The sequence below is a fragment of the Gymnogyps californianus genome, chromosome 15 (genome assembly GCF_018139145.2).
Source record: "Gymnogyps californianus isolate 813 chromosome 15, ASM1813914v2, whole genome shotgun sequence".
NCBI lineage: Eukaryota > Metazoa > Chordata > Aves > Accipitriformes > Cathartidae > Gymnogyps > Gymnogyps californianus.
This window is the reverse complement of record NC_059485.1, coordinates 16,483,950-16,500,808: the sequence shown is the minus strand read 5'-3', so window position 1 is coordinate 16,500,808 and position 16,859 is coordinate 16,483,950. Positions and strand designations below refer to the sequence as shown.

The following is a 16,859-nucleotide window of genomic DNA, read 5'->3' as shown; positions in this document are numbered from 1 at the left end:
TTCAGGAAACGCTTGCAAGATCTAGGTTCTGAGAGAGAGTTTGTCAAAAAATCAGCTGTGCCCACATTTAACTCACTAAGATCCGTGCAGTTAAATGGGAATTGTATTTTGGCAGGAGTTTTCTCTGGGGCTCAGAAAGGTCACTTGACAAGCCTAGAAATACTGAAGCAAATTTGGCTGAGTTCGAAGGTTTAGTGAATGGGAGGGGCAAAGAGACAACTTGGCTACATGTCATACTGTTTTGCATAAACCTATCAGATGGAGCCTGCAGATTTCAGAAAATACCATACATCCAGTTTCCTTGTTACTAAGATTTAGCAAGTAAGAGGTTAGGAATCGCAAACCTGAGCTGAGCCCGAGTCCTGACAGCTGATATTGCCTAGCACTATTCACTCACCAATGACACGTCTGCAGGTTTGCAAAATGTTGTATAAGCCTCCAACCATCCCAATCCATGCTGTTAGCAATGACTTTCTGGGGAAACTAACATGGTGCTGTTGATTCCACATATTCAAATCACTTCAGTGTTGCTTTCCCTCCCTCTCTTCAGTCCAATCTCAACTTTTAAATCTCCTAGATGAGGAATGGCAAACAATGGCAGACATGCCACTGGGAGCATGAGTAGAAATTGAAAGGTATGCATGAGAGGCAGGAACTGCGAAGTGTGGCATCTTCTGAAAGATTTATGAAGGACAGCAACGTTTAGACTCTATTAAATTCTGAATTTAGCAGCAGTCAGGAGTGTGTTTTATACAGAAGTAACATCCTGCTGATGAGTTATGAAGGACAGAACCTCCCAGCTCTCAAACACTCCCTGACAGCATGCATGAATATTGTTTATTAGTTTCTTATTACCTTCTATTTGGGAGAGAAAAATACCATTTGGCACACTATCTTTAGAAGATTGATGATCCTTGTCAAAGAGAACTTTGTTACTTAAGACACAAACAGGAAATAACTGAGAAAAGAGTCAACCTCTGTTGTTTCCTCCCTAGAGCCATTTACTTTGACTCATCTGCTTACCTTTTGTAGAGAAGCTGCTGTCGGACTGACCTTGGAAGAAATCTGATCAGAGTGTGCTTTTTTAGTGGGTCATTTAAAAAATCTTCCAGACCATCCACCTAGAATTATTTTAGACGTTAGTCAAAATGCAAAATATAACTATCCTTTAAAGTATCAAGCTTTGCTACCAGAACTGTCTACTGAAATAGTTTCTAAACAAATGTTACTGCTTTTGTAAAATGCTTAAACATTATTCTTGTTAATCAACGAGGCAGAAGATTTAGTGAGATTAAAAAAGCTCTTTACAAAACATTAGCTTAAGAATTTGCAGTATTACAGGGCTATACACTTTTTTCAGTGTGGCTGTAAAAGCAACTAACTATTCTGTAAAAGAAACTATCAAGAACTAAAGTGTCTACTCTCCGATGGCTAGTTTTGTTAAAATAGACTAAGAGGGTATTTGTTACTGCTTATAGGTACAGTTGATATTATCAGACTTCAAAGTAAAACAAATGTAAAACAAAAAAAGCACTATACCTTGTAGCTGACTTGTACTATCTGAACAAAGAGTGAGAGAGGCAAGCAGAGAAGAATGTCACTAACAAGAGCCCATCCAAATCCAAACTCTCTGTGAACTGGGAGAGGAGGGACATAGCGCATCCACGACACATCATCCACATACACTAGGAACAAGAAGACTGGCTTAGATTCAGACAGGACAAACCTCATAGTGATACTAATAGTTTTACTGTGAGTGTTCAAGCAGAAGACACTTGGCAGTTCATAGTCTGGAAATCTGAAAATCTAAAATGACCTGAAAATTACCTAAGCCATTCATTTTCAATAATCTTTGAAGTGGACTTTTACAGGTTTTTTTCAGTGTTGGTGAGGACTCTTGAAAAGCACATTTAAGCCTACTAACAATAAGACTGCCCTTCTTTCTTAGCTTACACAGACATTTCAGAGGATGCCTGAAAGCAACCAGTATAATGAATTCCCATGTTCTGAAGTATGAAGATGGCACTTACACTACCCTCATAAGACTCTGTTTTTCACTAAGATAATCTGTTCCAAGACTTAACTATCAGCATATTAAAAAAAAAAAAAAATCTTCTGGATACCCAATCCAATTATTTCTTTTTCTACACCTAATAGCATGGAGAACAGTTTATTTAGCCTCCTTTTTCACTTCGGAAGACATGTATCCTGTCCCCCTTACTACAACTTCTTTTTGTAAAAGAAATAGAAGGTGGCAACATTTTCTAAGTTAGTTTAAGCAGTAATTGTGTAACTCTGGCTTCAGTGTAGACCTATTCCTACTAAAATTAAATCTAAACCATTTCTCCAAATTTACTCAAGATTATTCTGAATTCAAATCCTGCTCTCCAAATTACTAGCAAACTTTCCAGCTTTTTATCATCCACAATTTGAGCCTACTGTACTTCACTATCCAGAACAATGCCCCTGTATGATATCCCTTTCAATTTGGGAACAAGCCATTAATAAGATCTGAGTATTTTTTTCAAGCATTTGTGTTCCTACCTTAAAGTGTTTTCATTGAAATCATACTGTCAAACAGTTACGGAAATACTACACTGAACTGTGGCAAAGTCTGTAGGAAAGTCAGGATGTGTCATTTCTTACCTGTTTGATTAGACAACTCTACTTCAGTCTCCTGCGCAGAGCTTTCAGGATTCACCACAGTTGTCATAATTTCTAAGGTTCCATCTGGTTGCGCTTCAAGTACAGCTGCATTCACATCCAGCCCTTGTTTGCTGCCTTTTTTCTCACCATCACTACCTCCTTTTTGCTGTGTTCCATTTAAAGGGTGCCCATAAATTAAGTACCAGAGGAACATGTGGACCATTCTTAAACGGGGCATTTTGGGAAGAAAGCCAAGAGAACGCCCAAGTCCTGGAACTGGGAGGGAAGATTAAGTACCAAACAGAAATAAAAAGAGGATTAGAACAGGAGAAATAGCTACCTCTGCAAAACTGATGTGAAGACAACTGGAAGGAAAGATGGGCAGTTGAAAGTCAATACAAGTTACAAATATGAAGTTACAAGTAGTAAAGAAGTAGTAGTGAATGCAAATACTCCAGTTTACAATTGTAAAAAGAATAAGCAGCTAAGAAAACATTGGATAGTGAGATTGCTTTAATGCAAACCCAATTTTTGTTCTATAAAAGAAGAAAAAACCCAGTTGTATCTCAGGAGAGCCCAACATCTGAAAGTGATTATTAATAATAAATGGGAAAGTGAAAGATGACAGAAAAAACAAAGTTAGCCGTACCTGTAACAGGGTGATAGTTTTTTAGCTGTGTTATGCCCATTTTTTCATCAGTTTTTCTTGCCCGACTATTATTATCGGCTTTACATGAGCTTTCTTGCGTTTCTCCTGAATCAGGAACTGCCTCTTGCCCCACATTTTCTTCCTCAGCATGGTCCTGGGATGTTGGTGTCTGGGGAACTTTAATCCTGTATTAAAACCACACAGCACTTTGGTAAAAATTAAGCAGAGTTCAATTCCTTCTCTTTCCTGACTTCAGGAGATATTCAGCATCTTGCTTCATCTTTGTGCTTCCGTTTCTCTGTTGCTAAATAAGAGATTTTTTCTTTTCTTTTGCTTACTTTGTGTTTATTTCCTCTGCATATTTTTGCCTGTACTAGATAAGCCAAGTTCCCCCGAAGCCATCCAAACCATCGTTGCAACTTGCCTGTTTGCCGTGCTTGAATTGGAGATTCGGAAACGCACCTGCTCGATGGCACTTTTTACAAGGGGATCATTAGGACTCACTGACGGATGCACAACAAACTCTACCTGTTCAGAGCAGCAGAAAACAAACAAAAGGTATTTGTGGAGATATTGGTTCTTAATCAGCTGCATAAATTATCAGAGATTAACAGACAGTTAATTAACAGTAGCCACAATGGATGAATCCTACGAAGGTTTAGCAATTCACAGAATATTAACTTTTGGATCAAAACTCCTGTTGCTAGTTTGTATTAAGCAAGAGGCCAGACCGTATGGTCTCTGTACCAATAAATAGTTAGTCATTTCTACAAACCTCAGGTTTTTTGATTTTTAAAATCTGAAATACTTGGGGAACAAACACTTAAACTTGCAAATATTAGGCTGAAAGGGATAAATGAAAAGCCATACCTCATAAGGCCAAACTAATACATATTGTTGCTGAAAGTACACACACAATTCAGATTAGTAAGATTTCATGTGCTCTACAGTAATTGTGCAGCAGTCAATTTTCAACAGATTTTCTCCCTGCTTCTGAACATTTCACACTAATGACAAGTCTCAGCTTTACAACTACAGACATTTTACTTTCAATAAACCTCAATAACAGTGGATTTTTGTTTTAAAAAAATAGATCACGTTCTATAAGTTTCAACTCAGAAGCTAACTTATGATTTCTCATATACTCCTGGCTTTCAAAAGGGGATTAAATAGAATTGTATTGCAGCCTGACAGTGCAGGGAGAGAACCATGAATTGCATAACTGATAAGCAGCAGAACCTCTCAGAAGGGAGATTCAGAGACTTTGATCTCTGGACTATTCCTTGGTCTCACAATTATCTGCAGCACAATAATTGAAACCACTAATCTGGTTTTCACAGTAGCTTCGTTTGGGACATGTAGCTCCTGGGCAGCTCAACTGTGGGTTCTGCTACAAAAAGCGAAGTCATCTATATATTTCAGGCCCAAAACATTTTGATAAATCAGCAGGTTGTGAGAAAAGCTGCTTCTGCTGCCAGGCTTTGTGCAGTCACCTTTTTACTAATGCCATCTTGAATGACTGTAGTACGATACAGCCTGAGGAGTCCTTCTTGCGCAAGCTTCTGTACCAGTCGTACGATAGACTTTTTGCAGCATTTAGTGGAGACACCTTCTTGCTTCTCTTGATCCATGACCATTTTCTGAAGCCTAAAAGATGCAAAAAATACCTAGCATTTTAGCCAGTCCGGAGCATTGCAAGGCTTAAGCAGTTTGTTAGAGGATGTGGGGTGAATGGATATTTCCCTACTTCTAGCAATTACTGCTCACTTTTCCCTTTTGCTGTAGATAACTGGTACCTTAGCTTTAAATTTCAGCTGTATTTTCTTTGTAATCAAGCTTATCCTTTTTACGTGAGGACTGCTGTTCTGATGACAGCAAATTCTCAATGCCAGATTTCTCTGTGTATGGCTACAATGCAATTACGAATCCAGCCTCCCTAAGGTCAGGAAAACCTACAGCTTTAAGTGGTGATTAAACATACGCAGTCTATATTTCCACTTGTAAGCTCAGTTCAGCTTGGGGCAGAAAGAGTTTACTTAGTGGCGTTCAGAGCTCAAAAACTACATATGCATTCACAGTATAGATACATATATCCCATCACTTAAAGCCAGCTCACTTCTTCCCTTGTAGCAGTCTGCAGGAGCGTGCTCACACCCTACTCTCCGAAAGCCTGTTTTCATGCACTTTTTCAAAAACGCTCCAGGCCCTACTTCTGACTCTTTTAATCCTGGAGAGTCAATTCTGAAAAAGATATGGAAGAGTATTAAGGGAATGAGGCAATATGTGAATGTACACATGGACTTCAACTTTTTCAAGACTACCCCATCCTGGTAACTAACATAATTGGAGTGACAACACCAGCAAATTTCCTTGGCAGAGACTGGGGAGGGGCAGAACTTTCACTGGTGCTGGAGGAACCTGTGAGCTACCTGTTGGCAGCACAGAAGGGGACAGCAGAGACCTGAAATATCTTCTGAGCCTGCACCTGGATGTGACTAGATCAGTCAGTGATGAGGCTGGTGCCAGAAGATGAGGCTGTAATTTTACAACACTGCGACGGAACTATGTGGCAGAAGGTTTCAAAATTCTCAAACCAGAGAAGAATCGGACCATGATTTCTTACTAAATTCCTACAGCAGGCAGCCCTGTGTGTATTCACATGCCAGGATCTTATGTGCTGACACAGAAGACGGATGGTGCAATCCTATTTGCAACAACAGGGTCCTGCCAATTTGGAAGCTGGGACTCCAGGAGAGCACCAGAATTTCCATTTCTCTTTGGAGGTGAATCTTGAAAGGCTGAAAGACGTTATAACATTCAGGGAAGCATCTTTAGTCCAGACAAGGCAACTAAGGAGAAGACATGTAACCATACCACATGAAACTGCAAAGAAAAGCAAACTTTCAGGACCCTGCTAGAATCCTAGTGACCAATGATGACTGACATGAAGATACGAGTCTCTACAGTCCATGACAGAATAACACATGAACAATTTTTGAAACCATGCGGAAATAAAACTTATGCAGATGAAAGAATCCTCAAGCAGGGAAGTGCTGTATCTTACGATGTGGCCCCAAGCACTGGCATACTGTCAGAAAGAAAAAAGTTCTCTGATCTCTATTTATGGGACATATACCGTATAAAAATTCACTTGTGTAATTATCTGCAGAGAACTATTATTGCTTCCAAACAGCTGATTAATTTTAAGATTCAGTATAACTGCAACCCCTGACACCTTCCGTGTGCCATCCTCTCCAACATGACAGCATACAGTGCCATCAGGGACAAGAAAAGCCAACAACGGAATAAGCACACAGACTGCTTGCTAAAGGAGTGCTTCTACTACCAAAATGCATCAGGCCCCCAGTACGCTGTTTTCAGATGGACTCACGTGAACAAGCTTTCAATTAGCCGGAGGTTTCGAACAGCTTCCACAATGAGATTTCGGCGCTTCAGCAGCCTGTATGTTTCATGAGATCTCTCCACTGCTGTAGCTTTGGAACGCTTTTCCTTCTTTTGGCCACATGTCTTCTAGTGCACAGTATGGACAAAATAAAAATTTTACATGAACTATTCAATGTCTTCAGCCTAACATTGGTTCCCCACACAGTAGCATCTGAGGAATTCAGAATTTTGATGTATTTATTTGTAACAAACTAGTCAGATGGGGATTATCTTTTACCTCCCCTTCACAGGCAGGGAACCAAGGTAGAAACTAAGATTTCCATGCAGTTAGATGCAGAGATTTATGCACTTTCTCTGCCAATCCCACATTCTGAGCCATTTGGACTTGAGAGTTTTGGCCTAGAAAGCTGGTAACTGCCTTACTGAGTCCAAGCCAACGTATCCTGTGTCTCAGAAAGGCTTCTTGTCCCAGGCTCAGTCCTGCAGCAGTGAGGCTACACAACTTTCATGTCAAAACCCATTTGTTACTCCTGGTTTAGAGTAGACAGACCAGACGATATGCAGCACTTGCGTGCACAGACAGACATTAAGTGATGATACGCATTAAGTCAACACAGGGAATTTGGAGAGCACCAGGAAACTAACCCAGAACTGTATTTTGGACATCTACCTTCCTGTCTCCTGGAATAGCTTTCACTTATGACTACAATGCAGCCAAAATATGAATGTACTTTGAAATTAAATTTAAAAAAACAAAACAATCCCATAAATGAATAGAAAAACTATAGCTTGAAGTCTTGCTGTGAAAGCACATAACTTAGCTCAGACAGCCGTACCAACAAGAAAATATTAAGACATGTGATCTTACCTTAGGGTCTTCAAGTCTGACCTCCTCCACCACAGCCACATCCCCATCTTCATCAGCGGAATGAGCACAGGTGGAAAGACTGGACTCCTGCTTTAGAGTTTCCAAAGTAGAAGTCTCCCCTGAAATGTTGTCTGGGAGCTCATCAGGCTCTTCAAGAATTTGAGGGGAAGGCAGCTTCTTCCCCTGAGACTTCACAGCTGTTGGCTTTGAGCCTGGTTTAAGAGCAAACAGCCTTGTAATTGTTCTGCTCTCACAGTTTCCTGTAAATGTCCAGCTTCTCTCTCTCTAAAAGGCATTCCCCCATCCACCCAGGTAACTGTACTTAAAAGCATTCTGCTACATTTTTCGCATATTCTTCTACCTGCTGGAAGCAGTGGTTTGACCGTGAACGACTGCATTCAGCCTCCAAAAGTAAAGTTAAAAAAAAAAGTGAACTCCCTGTCATCAAATAATTCTCTCCATGCATAAGCCTTTTTATAGGCAGACTTCGAAGACCATGAGGGGCCAGATAAGCTTATCCAGAAACTGCTGTCTGAAGAAAGGAGAGTTTCTGTCACAAAGATTCTCAAGTTCTGCCAGAAACCTGACTTTTCTGACTCAAAGCAGAGCGAGAACAAGGATTTATTATTACTCTAAAGATAATCTACATAAGAAATGGAGATCTGTTCTCCTCTCTTCCCTTGGAGTTTCAGAGGAGTTATAGGAACATTCAAATAGTTAAAATAAATAAAATAAAAAAAATAAACCACCATATCTTCTTTAAAATAGGTCCCCAAAAGGCTGGTAGCTTTCACATTACGATGTTCCAAATAACTAAAGAAAAAGATGAAGCAATTAGCTTCAGGGGACACGATATTTTCGTTACAATATGCTTAGGTGAGGCTGTGGGTCAAGTCATCCCAAGCCTATTGCTGCTTGAAAGTAGTTAGTTACCATCTTATCTGGTCTCAGACAAGAAGTCAGTATTACTCTACGTATACTCATCCCACTTGAAGGTTTGCATCAGTACATGAACAAATACATTTTGCACAGACTCTAAGGCTCAATACCAGACGTTTCCAACTGAAAAAACCCCACTGCTAAAAGGGGAAGAATTTTTATATGTTACCATTTAAAAAAAAAAAAAAAGTTAACTGGCTGGTCTGTCAGCTCCTGCCCTATTTCCCACACCTAAGATGACATTTACGTATCCAATGGAATGAAATGATGGGTTTTAATGAGAGGCACAGCCTGCCTTTTTCCTCAGTGAGGAAGAAGTAAAATATTTCAAAGACAAAGTGTGTTCAAATCCCTTCCGAAGTCTTCAAGGACTTTAAAAGCTAAAGCTCTACCAAGATGGTGCTCTCTGATGGGCCCAGCCTGAGGTGTAAGGTATTTTGAAAAACAGAGTCCATGACAGATACCTTGTCAGTTTATCACAGAACATCCAAGGCAGATATAAAATTTACCCAAGGATGCTGTTTCTCTCAGCAGCTTAAGCCAACCTGACTGCTAGCGACCACAGTCTCCCCGCTATGCTCGTTTTTAGCCACGCAGTCCTGCCTCCTTCCTTGCAACAGTTTTGGAATTTGCCTGACCCTCTGCAGAATCATTTCAGCCCTTCAAGCCACCAGAAAAATAACTGAATATCCAAGGAGCACGGTGTGTGAGCCCATTGCATTTGCATGGGGAAAAGGGGAGAAATGACACAGGGGTAAGGAGAAGCAGATTATCTTCTCGGTGATCAGTGATAATCAGAATCACTATTTGGCACACAGACACGAGAGCACACTTCAGCCCTGAGAATCTCCACAGATTACCACACTTACAGTATTCCAAAACATAACAATTTTGGGGGAAAGAGAAAAGCATGGAAATAATCAAATAAGTGTAAAAATAAATACATCACCAAAAACTTTAATGGAAGCTAATAGCATATTATTTTTTCTTTAATAAAAGGATCCACAAGAAAAATGCAGGGTTCTTTCCAAATTTCAAAATCACGACCTACCTTTAGCTGGTGTTGACTGATGGGTATCATCTTGGAAACTTAATTTCAACAGAGAACCAGAGTTGGCCTTCTGACCTTTTCCTCTCTTCTTGCCATCTTTCCCTTCTTCATTGTCAGACTCTGAGACCAAAGTATCATCTTCTCCAGGAGACACATCTTCCACAGGTGGGGAATCTTCTGGCACTAGAGCCAAAGTAACCGTAGCTAACTGCTCACTCCTAGCCTTCTCTCTCTCAAACTGACGGTTTAAATCACTCTCCTCTGCAAAAATGTATGAAATATACTTTGTTGTCCTTTGCCGACCTTCATCCTCCATAAAACCCTAAGAAAATAATTGGAATGTTATTTTACCACCTTACTTCTCCATTCTTGCAGTGTTCTCCAGCATCAACAATGGGAAAATTTTCTAACTGTTCTCCCCTCACATCAAAAGATTCCATGTTATTCTCCTTTTTTTCTAAATAACAAAAATGTTGACTAACCTTAACATACAGAAATCAAAAGAAATACCACGCTTGAAAAATAAATCAATATGCATTACCTGCATACTAGACTGAAACACCTACAGTATGTGGGATGTAGAAAAGTCTAAGGAAGAACAAACTATATGTATTCAGACTGGAAATTGATTTTTTTCTGAAAAAAATTTCTGTGAAATAACTGCAATGCAGAAGTTACCCGAATGAATCAGACTTAAGTGGAACTGCTGTTGCCCTGTCTACTGCAACAAGTGCTTTCAAGTATCTAGAAACTCACTTAGCCTATCCATAAGGGAAGATTTCATCTTCGCAGTTGACTTAGGAAAAAGTATGTTTAGGTATTCCAATAGTTTACATAGTTTGTTTGTTTTTAATTCTACAGAACTCTTTACCAAATGACAAGATCTTAGTAAAAAAAATTCTCTATTGAGGGAGGATGGCAATTATCCTGCCTTTGTGAAAAGGGGCAGGTGGGTGCATGTGAGAAATGACGGCTGAATTTGTCTTGTTGAAATGAAAAAAAAACCTGAAATATCTGGAAATAAGGAATTTAATCACCATAACCTCTACAAAAGTAACTTTTTTCCCCAGAATTTACTGGTATTTTCAAAAGGCAAGTAAATTAATGATTTTAAATGTACAGAGGGTCTCCGACAAGACCCTTCAGTAGAGGATCTTGCAAAATAAAAGGTGTCTTATAGTCAAAAATTAAGCAAAGTGGCTATTTTGAGTCGAGAGACGTTTATGTTCATCTCCATAAAGCACCAGCCCCCAGGTCACTTGGGTTACCACCAATTACAGTGAATGACTTAGGTAAGTGGTTGAGGCCAGTTTCTCTGCTCCGTCTCTTTTTGGAGGGCAGACCTGCGTCACAGTGCTGGGAACAGTGTTTCTCTGGAATGCTGTGAAGCAGCGTCTGGCAGAATCCACCAGCTGGTGTGGATCACCAGAATGTGTGCTCAACACAGACAGAAAATATGGGGCCATGTGCATTTTTCCCCACCATCTTTATTACTTAAGCACCCCGTCACAAACCAATGTAAAATATTTGTACGTCTGGGTCAGCGAACTATTAAACGTCAAGGCAGCTAACCAGGAAACGATAAAGAAAAGGTATGCTAGAAGAGCAGGTATGTTACATGCTAACAAGTAGGCCTAGTCCCCAGGTTACAGTAGGTTAAAATCTTAATACTTTTTGAACACTTTTATTATATACCTTTTCCTCAATTGAAGTCATACTCTTTTCAGTCTTACCAGGACTCTTTCACTGTCAATTCTCAATCACTACTGTTTCTATTGTTTGAGGTTAACAATGTTATAACATATTACGAGAGTAACCCATTGTATCTCCAGTTTCAATAAGCATCTAAATTATTTTATTTTAACCTTACCTTGACAACTTTGTACCTCTCCAGAAGACGACAGAGCATCCTTGCTTCTAGCTTCCCCACATTCATAGCCAAGCGAATTTCTGCCTGAGAAATACCTTTGGTTCCCCTACTTTCAACTGTTTCAGAAAGGAGAACCAGAAAATATCTCAGGGAAATAATATGACCAAATTATATATACATATATTTGTATATACATTCATATTTGCTCTGAATAACTGTATACGCCAGAATATAAAATTTAACTTTCCCCACTAACAACTAAAGACATTTTCACAGACATATACAATATACAGTCAAATACTGTCATAAAACACAATTTTACGCGAAGCAGTGCCCCAGCAGATTGAGGTTTGAAGGCGATAGCTTCAGATTAAAACCAGAGGTGAATTTTTCCCCTGACAGCTTTCTGCAGTTAGATGTTAATTTCTCCATTATGAAAGGAAAAGAGAGAGAAGAAAAAGGAACAGTTTTCTTCACCTTTTCTCATACCACCACAACATCCTCTTTCTACCATGCTGTTTTATTTGGGTGGTATTGAATAGTTGATAAGCTTCCAGGGAGGGCTAACAGGTGGCAGCACCAGTCTAATCTGGACATAAATCTCATGTTTGCCATGAAAAACTGACACTTTCCAATACATAAAAAGCAATCAGAATTAAAAAAACCCCCACAATATATACCTTTCTTTTATACACACAAGGAGTAGGAAGGCGATGGGAAAAATCTTTAGCATGTCTTACTACATCACCTACTTAGCTCATAAGCCTGGGTGAGCATATCCCTTTCGCAAACAATATCCACAGGCTGAACAGCTTTTGTGATAATCTCTTCTTCATCATCATCATGATAATCTTCCATTTTCTTCCGAAATTCCTTTAGTAATTTAAGGCAACGGACCATGACATCAGTTCCTGCGAACACAAATGTTAATAACAACTCTTAACAAAATGATGCAGGGTGCGTGCGTGCGTTTGAACCATTTTATTTCTTTCAGCAGCATGAACAAGTAGTAGTGCAATGGGGAACAAACGACCAAAGACAACTGTTTATTTCTAGGAAAGGTTTGCAACAGCTTTTCCCTATCTATGAATCTTGTCAAAATACTGACTAGCTGAATTTTTGAGGTGCTCCAAGCCTTCGCATCTGTGTCAACATTAGGACTGCCCAATACAGTGATTTATGAGCAGAATGGAAAACACTGCAATAACAGGAGAAATTTCAACAGCACAAATAAATCAATGAAAGGATTAAGTGCTGATCCACAGTGTTACATCTTCAGAACACATATGTGACTGTGAGATCACTCACTGGGTATAAAACCACTCTTTCTTCTACAGACCCAAAGCATTTTTCACCTTCTATAAATGCAAGTCACATAATGAAAGATAATGGTACATTTGAAGATCTAGAACTCATACAATAAGCTACCTGGTTGCAAAACTGTTCCTTAACACAGAATTGCCTTTCCTCAGCAAGTGATCAAAGTGGATACCAGTTGCTGGGCCCTATCAAGTGCTGCTGCGAGTTCCCAATATTTAAAAATCCCAGGACCTAAAAGAACTGACAGTTTATCATATGTCCTAGCACCTTCCTCTATATTTGTACACATGGATGTTGGAGGAAGCATACACCAAGCAACTAGCATCCTAAAGAAAAGGATCAAATAATAGAGTCCTACCCCATCCAGTAAGCTCTTACAGCATAACTAAGATGTACAGTCGTGTTGCACAGGTCCCACATCACTGTGAGAAGAGGTTCTTCTCAGCCTTTGTCTGCTGATTCCACAACACATGATATCAGTTATATTATGGAAGCTTTATGTGCAACCACGTATGAGCAGCTGAGCTTCTAGATTTCTTGTCCAAAGTCCTCACCTATTCTCCGCACCTAGGGAATGGCTAGGTTTGTTAACACGTATAGTGTACTATAATTATATGTAATGAAAACGGAGACACAAAATCTAAGGTTGTTGTATACAAGGACAGAACGCACTGCTGCCCACCAGCCACAAGAGTCTCATACATGATTGAATTCTACATCTTAACATGTTACTGTGCAACGGTTGTGCTGTAGTAACTCTCCACCTACTTTATCCTTCTGGGATCTCATGGAAGAGTGGGGACAGATGACTTCAGGAGAGCTGTAGCGATCCTGCTCCCTGATATAAGGATGCCCTACTATCATCAGTATCACCTAGCTCCTGCTGAACAATTTAAGAGACCAGTGGTAAGGGAGAACTAGGTTACTGTACATTGCCAGCTTATCAAGTTGCAGTGATTCAGCAGCTACTGCAGAAGTAGTTAATTCATCCTGCAGCAGTAGGTGGGAACATCTAGAGCCATCTCTACTCCTCTGGTACAGCCCTGCTGTGAAAAATGCCAGGTGAAAGCTTTAGTTGAAATCATTAAGGTTTCAGCTGATGAATTTTATCTTATGTATATATATGATCAGTTACTGAAGACTAGCTGACATGAAGTTAATTCACAGTAACTTAATCATGTGACTGAGCTCCACACCAGATGATTCCATGCTGACATTTTGGTAGGGCTGCAGACACTGTTATCACATCCTCTGTATTTCTACAGCCTGTTAATTTTCACTTGAAGCAGTATTTGGAAAAAAAAACCCAACCAACCAACCAAACCAATTCCTTTTACTTTAGCTCCTGCTGCCCAATAATGTGCTTCCCATAGCAGATGCTCTGGCTTCATCCTCAGTGTGTCCCACATATTTCTATCTGCTTTCCTGTATAACTCCAGAGATTAAACTATCTTGATCTCTGATGAAAATCAGCTATTATTAATTCATCCTAGTTTAATACCTAGTGTTTTTTAAGGCATTTTTGTGGATTTTCAGCTTTTACGTCTGTAAGATGGAATTATCATTCAAGTGAAAGATTCATCAGGTGGTATTTTTCATTACACACTTAAGTAGTAAATGCAGCTGCCACTGTGCCAATCTCTGCAAAACATGAAACATCTACTGCCTTGTGGGTTGCCACTAAGTTTATAAATGGACTTCTATTTTCTTGTCTTCTAAGTAAATACTTTAATTGGAAGTTAGATGTTTTTACTACTGATTATAAACTCTGTCTTTTAGGAATACTATCTAGTCTTTTGGGTTTTATTTGCAAGTGTCTTCAGCTCATTAGAACATCCCTGAAACTTAAGTCAGTATGAGGAAGTATAAACAAATATGACCTGGTGCAATACTACTCAAAGACAGTGTAAGAGAGAATCTAGGTTTTTGTCACTGACAATGCTAAACGGTGGGACTAACGGTATCCCTGTCATACAAGCCACTGTATGTTGAGACGCTTGCTCAAACCAGAAATACATTAACCATGTACAATACATATTTTGTAAAAAATTGATGATAATTTTTCCCATCTATTTTATTGTATACTGATCTATTCTAGAACATATTTTGAGGATCTCCACTGCCTTCTTGCAACTGTGAACGTAAATGAATTCTCCTGTGTAAAACTCCCTCTGATATTCTTATGGGAAGGAGGTGGACCTGTATATTTCATGACAAATGAACTTGTTCAATCACTCCCTTATTTATTCAGTACAATGTGGGAGATTTCTCTCTGAACCGTGCTACATGCTGTACCTACTTTTAGCTGTTGCTTCTGTTTGTTCATAATACAATTTCCCTACAGAGAGATTTCCTTTCCCCAGACTTAAAAGATTTGAAGGAATTTGTTGTCTTATCAAGAGCCTTAATCCAACTGCATGTAACTGGCATTCACTTTTGTCTTCTTGAAGTTCTCACATTTTTATTGGCTTTTTCACTTCTTCCTTTATGATCACTCCTATTCGCAAAGACTATGTAATTTGCAATGTTTAGTTCATATCAGATTTAATTTTTTTATTTTTTCACAAACAGTTCACTACATCTCTGAAAAACACACTGTTCATCTTTTAGAACTATTTTCTTTTTAACCCTTGCAAATCTGCCTCTTAGGATTTTCTGTGATTAAAGATTTGGTTTAGACTTCCTTAAGCAATTGCATTAATTCCATTGGTGATACTATCCTTCCTCATACTTTCTGTTATTACTTCTTGTAGTTTTTTCCCCACGCAAGTTTTATCTGCATCTTCTTCTGAGAGCAGTTGCTTTCTTTTGTTCATTTTCTTCATGCAGTTCTGCTCTTCTTTGTCTTTCCACTGCATGTTTGGAAGTTATCAGCAGTTCTTGCAAATCTATTAAATTTGAATTCAAAGCTGGTTATGCATTAAACTATCTCTCAGTAGACTATGGCTTTTTTGAATAGTAGTTGTTGGCTATCTTGCTTACTTCAAGAATTCCAAGGTAGGGCTGTAGAAGCTTACTTTCATAACTTGATATGAAACTTTCCAGAGAAACTTTGCGTTCTCATGACTTTCAGCAAAAGTCATAATTTCAGCAAAAGCCTTTAACTAAGATGGTCTGTTTCTTTAGCTTATTTTGTAATAGTCTTTTTTGTTTTATATAACTTTTTATGTATTTTTGTTTATTGACTTGTCATTCAACTTCAACCCGAAAGGTCAGCAGACTGCTCTTTGTGCCTACTCTCAGTATTGGCTTGAGCAGTCTTATTAGGAGTCACAATCCACTGAAACAGCTTACATTGATATACAACAAACTTGCCTGCATCCATTTCTTAAAAACCTTGAACAAATGCTTAATTCAAGTGGGCTGTAGCATTCTAGCTTTAGTAACACATTTCTCCACATGATTGCATAGACAGAATTTCACTTATGCATCTTTTAATTTAAGATTTGAAGCTTATACATAGAATGGCATCAATGTAATTACACAAGAAAAAAGATAGTTCTAGATACCTTTCTTTGTCTTGTAGGGTCCTCCATTGGGGTGTATATCTTGTAATGGGATGGATATTACCTTGGCTAGGCCAGCATTCATCATATATTGATACAGACGTTTGAAAGTCCTCTCACAAAGACCCTAATGTAAAGAGAAATGGCAAAAGTCATTGTAGCCCAAAAGCCTCCCCTGTAGGTGATTAGTATCAAAGACATTCCTACTGCCTGTTCTTAAAACACAGTATTTTGGGGTAGGATATCACAGAAGGATCTTAAAAACCTGCTAGTGCAGACACCAGGCAGAGCATGAGATGCTTCTGGAGTGTGTTCTATCCCTCCAACTCTGCCGTCCAAACAAGCAGCAGCAACCACCAGCAGCATTGTGCAAGTAAGAACTTCATGATGATATCCATTGACAGATCTTTTCTGAAATCGTGGATCGAATAAAACTCCTTCCTTATGACAAACAGCAATGGTAACTTGATCTAGTAGGTTTTTAAGATCTTTCTTTTAATATCCTACCCCAAAATTTTGTGCAACTTTAAAAAACGGGCAGTATGAATAACTGCCTTTGATACTAATCATCTAGATTCTACGTGAGTGCGAATTTGAAAGAGTAA

At 39.0% G+C, this 16,859-nt stretch overlaps 1 protein-coding gene across 3 annotated transcripts in view; it reads right to left on the bottom strand.

Annotated features, from left to right (window-relative positions):
* GTF3C1 (general transcription factor IIIC subunit 1) overlaps window positions 1–16,859 on the bottom strand; it is a 44,388-nt gene that overhangs the window by 24,051 nt on the left and 3,478 nt on the right. For 2 of the 3 annotated variants that reach the window (XM_050905748.1, XM_050905750.1), the window contains exons 6-17: window positions 16,258–16,381; window positions 12,181–12,339; window positions 11,429–11,544; window positions 9,559–9,880; window positions 7,569–7,780; window positions 6,687–6,826; window positions 4,789–4,942; window positions 3,720–3,823; window positions 3,296–3,480; window positions 2,647–2,922; window positions 1,540–1,685; window positions 1,024–1,121 (exon numbers count right to left, since the gene is read on the bottom strand). In XM_050905748.1, the coding sequence (XP_050761705.1) occupies window positions 1,024–1,121; window positions 1,540–1,685; window positions 2,647–2,922; window positions 3,296–3,480; window positions 3,720–3,823; window positions 4,789–4,942; window positions 6,687–6,826; window positions 7,569–7,780; window positions 9,559–9,880; window positions 11,429–11,544; window positions 12,181–12,339; window positions 16,258–16,381 (2,036 nt within the window). The remainder of the gene's footprint in view (window positions 1–1,023; window positions 1,122–1,539; window positions 1,686–2,646; window positions 2,923–3,295; window positions 3,481–3,719; window positions 3,824–4,788; window positions 4,943–6,686; window positions 6,827–7,568; window positions 7,781–9,558; window positions 9,881–11,428; window positions 11,545–12,180; window positions 12,340–16,257; window positions 16,382–16,859) is intronic. The other variant, XM_050905749.1, reaches the window with a different exon arrangement.